The 12,216-nt window shown below is 37.6% G+C and overlaps 1 protein-coding gene across 1 annotated transcript in view; it reads right to left on the minus strand.

Annotated features, from left to right (window-relative positions):
* Window positions 1-9,959, minus strand: part of cadpsb (Ca2+-dependent activator protein for secretion b) — a 99,326-nt gene extending 89,367 nt beyond the window's left edge. The window contains exon 1 of the mRNA XM_079840185.1: window positions 9,372-9,959. Coding sequence (XP_079696311.1) covers window positions 9,372-9,713 — 342 coding nt within the window. The 5' untranslated portion in view covers window positions 9,714-9,959. The remainder of the gene's footprint in view (window positions 1-9,371) is intronic.
* Between the last annotated feature and the right edge of the window lie 2,257 nt (window positions 9,960-12,216).

Here is a 12,216-nt window from a genome sequence, read left to right on the forward strand (position 1 = left end):
ATTATGAATGATTTATCCATGCACATTTTTTTTAATTCATGTGTCCTCATAATATTTAATCAAAATAACTTCCCCTCCCTCTTGCAGCGACATCTCTTCTCTTCTCTGATGATGTTTTTTACAGGCGTGAGGCCGGGACATGCATCCAACAACAACCATCCAACCATCCAATCAAATCCCGATGGACAAAATCAAGTCCCACCCTACATTTTTTCAAGGCTATTTCACTCATGCCACGTAGCTCATGCCACAATACACTGTAAAAAAAAAAATCAGGTCTCCAATTGAAATCGAATTTTCTAGTGACCGATCACATCTCAATTTTTCAGTTGGCCAAATTGAATTTCTGTGAATTGAGGCAATTTAATTCACAGAAATTCAATTTGGCCAACTAAAAAAATTTGATGTGATCGGTCACTAGAACATTTTCAATTGGAGACCTGATTTTTTTTTTTTACAGTGTAGGGAAGCAAAGCATTTATGGACAAAATGATCACATCTGTGAATAAAAAAAGAAAAGCCTATTGGCTGAGGTCAAATTCTTTTCTGAGCCAGTCTGGAGATACTGAGGTGCTTTCTGCCTGTCAATCATTTTGAGTGATTGATCGGGCAGCCCATATATAAGAAGCAGGAATCTGACAGTGTGATAGTTGAAGCAGATCATTCTCATGAAATGCCATATTTACTTTCATAAGCCGTTGTCAGTTGTTAGTTTGTCATGCGAGACTGCTATTTTCCTCCTGTTGTTTTAGACAACACTGAGATGTGCTGCTGCTGTCCTGCTCCCTCTCTAATGAATCTTTGAAGGCGGGGTTTTGGAAAGATGGGGGCGTGTCTGTTCATACAGCCAACTATTGGCCATCTTTAACAGCAAAAGCCTTGGATCATGCATTGTGGGGGGGAAAAAACAGAATTTGCTTACATAACTGTTCTGTGAAAGTCATTTGTCAGTGATTTGACATACACAGAAACAAAAATAGCAAATATAATGTGGATCCATTAATCGCTCCCATTCTCACTGACCTGTTTTAAATGAAATCCCTCAACAAAAAAAATCACAACCCACACTGTATTACTGAATGTTACTGACTGTGTTTCATCTGTGCAACATTTGCCTGGGATTTTTGTTTTGCTAGAAAACAAAGCATCACTTGAACTAGGATTTATAGTAATATGTATTTGGGCTTCTTAATGCAAATTCAGTTTCACATCTTGTTTTTCATTTCAAAGCCCATCACAGACAAGAACAAAAAGGATTGGTTATTTTCCTTGAGGGATTTGTATGTTTCTCCCCTCATATTATTCATTTTTCACTGCTCTAAAAATGTGATTTATGAACGTTGGTTACTTCATCTCATGCTTTAGTCAGTAAACTGCAAGAGATTTTCTTAAATACAAAAAACTTCAAATGGACACGGATCAAGTAATTCGTTTCATTAATATTTGGTCTTGTTAAATTTCCATCTGACATTTTTTATAGCTGTCTCTTTTATCCAGTCTTGTCCTCTCCTCTTGTTTCATTTTCACACTGACCAGAAGCTCTCCTTTTGCCTTGAAAACTGACCCGTCTTTCAACATGTGCATGTGGGACTGCGGCAGAGGTTTCATTCATACACACGCACACAACATGCTGGTAGTGTCGCTCCGTAAAAGACCTCAATTGGAAATCAGTGGAGAATGAAACTGAATTTGTGAGCCTGGCAACTCGATACAAGCATGGTAACTTCATCCATCACACAAAGCTGCTCTGATTTGCCTTCCTGTCTGAACAAGAATAAAATCATGTGGCCAGCAGGCCAACCCAGTGGGGCTCTCAGACCATAGAGAAGGCCTGTGGGGTTATTCTCATTGGGTTTGATTGTGCTAAATACTCTGAAACACAGGGTTTGATTGAGTTCATTCCCCATTCACCCATCTATCTTGTGCTTGCCTCTTGTAATAAAAGGAAAAATCTTTCACTATCTCCTTTTGTAAGCCCTTCAGCAATGCAGATATTTAACTGGTTTGTAAAGCCTTTTATGTGGGACAGGCATTATTTCTCCTAGATGGGCACACAATAAACAGACCCTCATTTTAATGTGTGAACACTAGACGACTCTAGGTGATGCATCTCATTTGAGACCAGCAGTTCGATATATATCTACCCCATTCATTTATAACCTAATGTGTGTGATGCATTTAACACATTTATGCACATACACTGTGTCCTTCCACTGCAACAGGAGACCCACTGCGCATCTTAACAGGGCCATTGGTTTTAGATTTCAAATCCACTGAAGGCTTGTACATAGATAAAAGGCCTTGCTGTGAGTGACAGTATAACACTGCAGTCCCTTTATGCCGTTTTTCACAAGGTCAACAGCCTTTACAAAGGTGTGACTCTGCAACACAAACAATAGTCAAGCTTAACCTGTCAACATGTGATATCACATGCAATTGCACACGCCAACGGATGACAATGCAAATGTGACTGATGTGAATCGCTTTATCCTGACTCAATTCAGGGTTGGAAGAACCTAATAAAGCAGCTGATGAAATCTAAAATGGACATATTTATAAATTGAATGCAAATATTTAAATACTGCAAAAATATATTGCAAATATTTTAATATTTTAATATTTAATTAAACTATTTAATTCTACAAAATACATAAGAAATAAGACATTTCCTCTACACTTTGTGCTATAATATACCATAGTATATGAATACTATTCCATTTTAAACTTCCATTTTAGACAACTTCCATTGGCAGATACTTTATTTTTGCTCTGCCAACAAAAAAATGATTGTGCGTAATTCCTGTGTTTTGAATGAATTGGTTGAGTGACCAATTGAATGACTCACTCACTCATTCTTCATCAACGTGTTTGAACAAATCATTTGAGTGAAAATGATTCAAATAACTCTTTAAAACAATCACTTGTCATCATCTACTGGTGTAACTATGTAACTGTTAGAGTAGCTGGAAAAACTATTAAATATAAGGACATGGGGTCCGTTCTTCGTACCTCGCTTAATACATCTGCGATGATTTGACAGATCCCATATCTTCTAATCGTGATAACTGATCTCTGGCTAATTTGGTTCTTCAAACAAATTTGCAGATTGGATTCAAATATCTGTATTAACTTGTGCTCCCTGAAGAGGGCAGATGTATCAATACTCGAAACCACGATCAGCAATGCAGCGATTGGCTGGCGGCAAGACAGCAACATACCCCAGGGATCTGTACTTCGTACGTCGCTAACTCAGTTAGCTGGATTTGATTGTTGACAATTTGGCATGATCTTGGATTGTTTGGTTCTTCGAAGCTCATCCTGGACTTGCTGTCATAGCAACAGGTCCGCAAGCTTAAACCTGCTCGGCTTTATTTGTGATGGAATAATTACTTTATAATTTTATTGGAGTCTTACACACATGCTGTACAGTTAATCTGAGCAGTGCATTAATTTGAGTGATGATGGATATTATGGGAGTGGCTTGATGCGGCACAGGAGATGCAGATAACTTCTTAATTTTGACCCTTAAGAAACTTTAATTAATACTTTCACGTAACAAATCTGCTTCAAATTGAATTAAAAATTAAATGAATTGCTAATTAACATTTAAATAAAATGTAAATGGTGTACAAATACTATAAAATCGTGAATATAAATAATTGGGAATCATGTTTAAAAAAAACTGTGCACATTTAATTTATCTATTATAACTTTTATGTTGTTTCCTTATAAGGTCCAGAATTTTTTTTTTTTTAATTTTTCGCCAGGTGTCTTTTTTAATTATTTGATGTCATTACGTTGCTGTCTTGCCGCCAGCCAATCGCTGCATCGCTGGTCGTGGTTTCGATTGTCGATGCATCTGCCCTCTTCAGTGAACACAGGAACGCACAGTAATCTCAGACAACTTAATCCAGATATTTTAATCCAATCGGCAAATTCGTTTGAATTGAACCAAATTAGCCAGAGATCAGTTATCACGATTAGAAGATCTGGGATCTGTCAAATCATCTCAGATGTATTAAGCGAGGTACGAAGAACAGGCCCCTGAACTAACTTGTATATTTTTTGTATATTGTATAATATATTTAATTATTTATTATATTTCATTTACAGATATATTGTATATGACATTTTTAAAACATAATATACGATGTAATATTTTTACTTTACATGTCAGTTGAAATTAGCATAGACCTATTGAAATTTGATAATAGAAATAGCTACATACTCCAACCTTAATATCATTTAAAAGCAGATCCTATTACGTGAACAGGTAATTTGACCAAAAATATCAGGTAATTAGGTAAAACACAGAATTGGAGACAGATCAAAATAAAGCTAAAGGACAAAAGGGTAGGACAGGACAACTCATCTGCAGATAAATTCATCTGAAATGACACACAGATATGCTTAGCCAGCTAAGTAAAAGACAATGAGCCCTTGAAAGCCGTCACCGCCAGTATTATTTGGCGAGGAGTGATATCTCAGTGGGATGTACACTGTTTGTACTGATCTGATGAAAATCTTAACGTTTCAGTTTATAGGTGCAACAAAAAGCTAGAGGGTCTGGAGTCTGTAAGGGCCTCCGCATCCTTATGATGTGTCCTTGTTACGAGACCACCTTATCTGCTGAAATGGGGGGACATCTACCATCTATCAGTGATGAAATCAAACACGGGAAGGATACAGATAATTGAAATTCTATCCTCCCCCAAGGCCCGTGAACAAAACTGCTGAGAGATCTCTATCGTGTGCCTGTATCATCTGGGGTTCAAGCAAGGGCTGCCGGCCCAGACCAGAGGCTCATGAGAGCAGATACAGGGAGAGTGCAGGAGACGCTGATGACAGCATACAAATTAGTCTAAGGCAAAACCCACAGTAAAAGTGACCTCCTGGACTAAAAACTAAGAGAATGAAATGTGATTCACATGCTATAGAAACAATGAGGCTGTCATTCAACATTATTGAATTTTATAATGGACTGGCTGAGCAGAGGACAGCTGACTAATGAGCAGTTTGCTGGAGACATGAACCACGATAAGCCTTTCAAATGCACCAAACTTACATGAAAAACTCATCCAAACTAAGAAGGCAGCCTTTTAGAAAAGCAAAAATTTTCAATCTAATTCAGAATTTGATTGCTTTCCACAGTAAACACTCACTGCGTACTAGGATGCCTAAGGGTATTTTGTGAATAAACAAAAATCAAATAACTTTTGTTATTAGCCAGTATAGATGTAAGAGTATGGCCCAAGAGTAGGGATGTAAAATTGAGCAAATGTAATAATAATATCCCTAACATATGATGTGATTTATAACTAAAGGAAAAAATATTATATTATAATAGAGTATAATGTCCATGGATATGGCTTTAGTTAACCTTTAAATGGGCTGTGAGAAGTTTGATGTATTTTTCATGTATTTTGTATTTGTATTGATTGTTTTTTTTATTGTCAATGTGTGAACAGCTTGAAACGAAACTTCCACAACTTCCTAAGAAAGAAAGAACACTAATTTTTATGTGAAGGACTTGAGACGTTTTTGCAGGGAAAATCAAAAGGATGTGACGTTTACGCACACATCCATTCCGTGACGGAATGCGTTCAGGATAATGCCAAAAGAGGCATTCTGTCCTGTAATGTCAATGTGTCATGCAAAGAAAAGCGATTAATTCAAACTACAGCAATGAGTTCATTTTAAAAAATAGCTATAAAAATACTTTCAAATGATGTATGATTTGTTTGAATCAGACAAAAAAATAACTGAGCTACACCTTTGAAGTCCACAGAGTCAGCAAAGTCAATTTTGAGAAAAATCGAGTTAAAGTTTTCTGAAGGTTCCAGAATAAAATCACCAAGCAACCATACCTTAAAATCCCGGGTAATAACACTAAATTTGACACACCAAGTCAACACCAAATATCTAAAGGATAAATCTATATTCAACTTTTTTTCCCCATGATACCACAATTGTTTGATTAACATTAATGAAACAGACAGCCTATATTAAGATCTACTGTACCGAACGGATCTAAAACAATGTAACACATCAGATGCTTTCCCCAAACCAAACACCAAACATTCACATAAGACATAACATATAATGTTTGCGTGAATACTCGCCAAGACAGATATTTTGAAATACTGTAATTGTGTGTATATGTGTATATCGGGATTGCACGCTTTGTGTGAATGCATCGGATCTGTCAGTCAGAGCGAGTGAGATTGTTTTCATGGAAGAAAGGAAAGGCACTCCTCTCAGAAAACGTACAAATAAAGATACTTTTAGATATTTAATTGCTATTTGGAGCATTGAGATTGCTAGACGTGGGCTTAATGAACACATTTTTAAATATGGATATTTTTCCATATTAGAAAAAAGCATTGCTTCGCTTAAGAAGGCCTTTATTAACCCCCCGGAGCTGTGTGGATTACTTTTATAATGGATGGATGCACTTTTTTGGGCTTCAAATTTTGGGCTCCCATTCACTGCCATTATAAAGCTTGGATTAGTCAGGACATTTTTTTATATAACTCTGATTGTATTCGTCTGAAAGAAGAATGTCATATATATACATTCTTGAGGGAGGCTTGATGGTGAGTAAATCATGGGATTTTCAAAATTTTCATTTTTGGGTGAACTATCCACTTAAAGGAATTGTTCACCCAAAAATAATTTACTCACCCTCAAGTTGTTCCAAACCTGTATCAATTTCTTACTTGTGCTGAACACAAAAGAAGATATTTTGAAGAATGTCAATAACCAAACAGTTTATGGGCCCCATTGACTTCCATATTTTTTTCCCATATTATGGAAGTCAGTGTTTGTTTACCCATTTTCTTTAAAACATCTTCTTTTGCATTCAGCAAAAGAAAGAAATACATACAGGATTGGAACAACCTGAGGGTGTAAGTGATGAAAGATTTTTATTTTTGGGTGAACTATCCCTTTAAGGACTTTCATAATGACTCATAATTAATTTCATAATGAATAGAAGCACAAGATGTGTCATTCTCCCAGCAACAAAATCACCTGCATGACCAAATTGTCTTTATGGCATAACATGACATTTTAGGTAACATCATAATCCACACGTGAGGCTTAACCTAATAAAGGACATATACCGTTTCCCTGCTTTTGCAGTCAAATAGCAGAGAAAGAAAATCAAGCTACTCCATACACATAAGAAATAATGCACGAAGGAGATTTGATTTTCTTCGTGATAGAAAAACTGTGATTACTTAATGAGACATATGCTACAGCCATTACCTTCAATCCCCTGAGCTCCTCTGATATCACATTAGCTGAATAAGCACTCATAAAACTACTAGTCAAGCTTTCTGCAAATAAATTAGTGCAGCCTAAAGAGATAGAAAAACATTTCATTATGATTTTAGTGATGAAATCTTAACCCCAAAATGCTAATGTGAGTATCCAATTTTTGCTTGTTTTTAACATTAAATTATCTTTTTCATCTGGCACTCCAGAAAAAAAAAACTAAGTGTTTTTGGTTGTGTGAACTTATCTTTAGTATTTTATTTTGTATAATAAATGAGAGTTAATGTGTACAATTGCAGGTCATTTTATTTTCCATCTGTTATCTATAGGCCCATTTGCAATGAGTTTATGTTCAGATTTATAGTTAGCGAGTAAACAAGTAAACGTCATGCCATCATTTATTTAGCAACTCATTGAATCCCATTTTTGACTAATTTACACCATGAATTCAATTGGGAAATGTTAATCTTAAATAGTGCAATATGGTGCATGAATCTATGTACTGATATTTACCATTCACCATAATGTTCCTCTCAATGATGTTAGTACCGTCTTAAATGCAGTCAACAAAAAACAGAGTGATACCGTTCTTTCGACCCTGCTCTTGATAGGCGTCCTTCATGCCGAGGATTCACATGGATGATTCTGAGTCACTGAAGTGATTGACTGCAATGATTCTATTTAACCTAAAGGACCTCAACAGTGACTAAACTCTGAGATTCATTGTAATGACCCAAATACCACCAGCCCTGACTCACTCGACTGAACGGCACGCTTTGTGAAGATCAGAGCTTTGACTTTGTGTAATGACAAACAGCAGGTATTCCAATGCAATGTTATTGATCAAAGTGTTTACATCTATAAAGACCTCTTCGACCTCACGTGAGGCATTGAATAATAATATGGGACTCATGCATCCGCAGCTTTTCAATGAGACTATTGTGCTCATCTGACTAAGCCATATTGCATAACCAAATCTACAGCTACAAATCTACAGAAAATAAAATATGCCCCCTATATGCCCCAAAATACATTTTCAAATACTTGAAACGTAATGTCAGGTCAAATCCATACACTCGTCTTTCTAGAACTGTAGTGCTTAATCATTCAAATCATTTAGCTTTTTTATAATTTATTTAAAAGTGTATAGAAGCAAATCCGCAGGTATAAGACTGGACAAAAGAACTGCCGGGGTTTTTTTTGTCACTTACTATTAGCAGTATTAGCTGTTAACTGTGGTTTCAGAGCATGTTGTAAATAGTCAGGGATCAGCTTGGATCAATAACTGAGGGAGATTGGTTGGGACCTTTGAAAGATACCTCTCTGAACAAGGAAACATTTTATGGTAGTAACTGAAATCTATAACAGGTTTCTTTTGTTTCTTCCAGCCTTAAGTCAATTGTCTGCAAATAAAACTCTCAGGATAATTTCTAAACAAACCTTAGATTTGTTGACATGTTTTATTTATCAATAGGCTTTTGAGAAAAAAAATATACGTGAATATAAAATAATTACGTGACATAACTAATAAAAAGGAACGATTAATTATTTACATAAATCAGGTGACATGACAAACACGTTCGTTACGCTCGACCTTCTGAACAGAGGATTCGGCGTTTGCATCTGTTACGCCAAAAGTCACCTTGGAAGATGAATTGAGTGGCGCGAGAGATGGCGCAAATGGAACCGAATATCCTATGACCGCAAGACCGCACAACACCACCGACTTCCAATGTGAACGAGTCACATGACCGTACTACGGCAATGACACCGCTTTATTTTGGTCCATCAGCCTCTTGAAGAATATCTATAATTAGAGCTCGTCTCGTGCGGCCGAATTTGACCGAATGTGCACGAATTCCTTCGGGTTTGGGGGCTCGCGGCAGGACCTTCTGAGCTTAAAAAAACAGGCTGAGAAAGAGGACTGTGATTTTATAGGTGTCCCACGAAGGATATGGTGATTTTTTTTTACAAATGTTCCCTCACTTTAAGAGTAATATCACCTGATATATGCAAGGGCATTCAATGCAATGTTTGCTGATAATGGCTTAACGTTTTTCTCAAGGTGAGACCCGGGCACCTCGTGCTCTTACCTTCAGCTGTCGCCTTGCCATGTCGGTAGGCTGCTTGGCGTTGAAAGGATAGGCGACGCATCGCATCACAAAGACATAGAGTTGCAGCTTCTTCTTTCGTTCCTCTTCTTCCCTCTGCAGTTTCTCCACGTCCTCCTTTTCTGGCTCGCTGACGGCCGACGGGCTCGGGCTGGAGGGTCGCGCGCTGGAGCCTCGGCTGGTGGGTTGGAGCCTATCGGAACTCTCGCTGCCGGTCCTGCTGGGGGAGATGCGAGTGGATCCGGACTGAGGAGCCATCACCTCTCGGCTTTCTTCCTCCACTATCCCGTCCGATTCCTCTTCGCTGGAGGATGGATCCAACATTTTTGCTCTCGGGTAGCGCTCGCCTAACCGTACAAGCGAATTAAAAGCAAGATGGGATATTTACCGCGTGGAAAGGTATCAGTTTGTTGACGTAGTGCTCGGCATTCAGAGGGCTGGTCGACTGTTGGTGAATTTTTAATATCCTGACACACTTCGGGTGCGGAAGCAGACACTGCAATCTCTTCACTCGACCAGCGCAAAGATGCTGCTGCTGCTGCATACGTGTTCCGTGCTGTGCCTCCGTTCGCCAGTCATTGCGAGGGACTCGAGAGGAAAGGGGATGGGAGGGGCGCGCGCTATGAAAAGAGCGAATGATGGCCACTTCCTGCTGAGTCTCGCGTGAGACGCAGGCGCTGTCCGCGGTGCTGAATGAGAGAGCGGGTCATCTCGGTCGCGAAAATGGTGAGGGTGGTTGACACCGAGAATGTGCTGTTATTTCATTTGACCTCTGTATTTCACTCCCAAAGCAGAGACGTGCCATATGACATCACCACATGACATATTTCATATTACAAGTATGCTTGCTTCATTGAACTGTTTTTAGTCTAAAAACATAGTTAAACATTCCAGAAGTCAAAATAAAATGTATTACACTATCCGTAATATAGGCTATATTTGAGGTTACACAGAGACTAGTCATCTTTAATGCGCTGCCATGATGCTTTTAAAGGGATAGTTCACCCAAAAATGAAATTCTATCATTTACTCGCCCCCAAGTTGTTCCAAACCTGTATGAATTTCATTAGGCTACTCTGCTGAACACAAAAGATGATATTTTGAAGAATGTTGGTAACCAAACAGTTGATGGGACCCATTGACTTCCATAATACTGTGGAAGTCAGTGGACCATCAACTGTTTGTTTACCAACATTCTTCAAAATAACTTATATCTTATATATGTTTGTGTTCAGCAGAAGAAAGAAACGTATACAGGTTTGGAATCATTTGAGGGGGAGTCAATGATGACAGAATATTTATTTTGGGGTGAACTTTCCCTTTAAGCTTGACGTCGCCAAGTCCTCTTTTACCCTCCATTTCCAACATCTAAAATGACAGTTAAATACTCAGAGAGCGCCCCACAAGAGATGTTTGATTGGACGCTCAAAATTGATCGGGTGACTGCACAATTTAATCAATCTTAATCGCCATTTTAAACTAATGTGCTTTGTAAAGCATTGTAATGCACATAAAAAATAAGCTTATGGGAGCAATAGCCTTGTGAGCAGTGCCGTGTCATATGACCTGTGTTCGAGTCTCATTAATCCACGACTAGTCAACAACTTTAATCACAAACTAGATTTTTTTTTTTTTTTTTTTTTGTTAAGTTGTTCAACCCCTAATATATATATACTTTTAAAATAGTTACATGAGATATATCAGATATATAATTGAACATTTTTAGATTGATATATTGAAATATATGATATTTTTATTGAATTAGACTATCCCTATAAACACCATAAAAGCAAAATCACACAGAGAGTACAAGATTGGAAATATATGGTGTGATTTCGGTTTTATTTAAATGTGCTCCTTGCTAACCTTTTTATTAATAAAATATGATTATTTGATGCGACTATATCGATATGGATATTGGGTTACACCAATGAAAGTGATTTTAAAGGTCAGGTAGCAAAAGCAAATTATTCTTTAAAAAGATTAAAAATAAAAAAAGAAATCTGTGCAGCTCTTTAATATTTAGTAGATATGACATCCTCCAGCAGTTTGTGCACAGTTGGCTAAAGATTGAAAAGACTGCTTTTACTCCACAGAAAGACATATCGTCCTCACAAGCTGTTTGCCATTTAGCAGAAGCTTTTCTATCCAATGTGACTTCCCTTGCTATGGCAACAGTCCCTATGGAGCAACCTGGGGTTAAGTGTTTGATTCAAGGCCACAAGGGTTGTAGGGGGTTTTGTTTGTAGTTTTCTTCTTACTTAAAGTAACATGTCTTAAGGTCGTTTTGGGGGGATTTCTGAAGGAGCAGCAAGTCACAGAGTGCTTAGCCCTAACAAAACCACAACATAAGGTGTTTCCAATTGTAGCCAGAGACAAAATCAATAAACAGCAGACACAAAGAAAGATAATCGGATAAATTACAGTGGCAGCTGATAAAAGGACAGTCAGATTTATGACAAGCCCCTCCCTTATGCGAGGCCTGCTCTTTCTCAACTATATGACATGTTGAATAACATAAAAGATTTAGGATCTGTTGCCTTCAAAAACAAATACATATTTCAGATATTTTGTGACAGCTTATCATTTTTTAACATCATTGGCTTGCATTCTCGCCGTCTCGTGACTGTGATAAATTTCATCTTCACACACAGTCCAGCGGTAAGTATTAGTCCGTGACTATGCGCAGTCTAACAGCCATATATCCCAAGGCTTATGTGAATTTTTCTGATGGATAGGAGAAATGTGCTACAGTCATGTTGAATGCATTTTGATCATTCATCAGGATTATTCACCCACTATGAAATCAAAGTAAAGCTATATTGTA

The sequence above is a fragment of the Gobio gobio genome (assembly GCF_949357685.1).
Source record: "Gobio gobio genome assembly, chromosome: 17".
Taxonomy (NCBI): Eukaryota; Metazoa; Chordata; class Actinopteri; order Cypriniformes; family Gobionidae; genus Gobio; species Gobio gobio.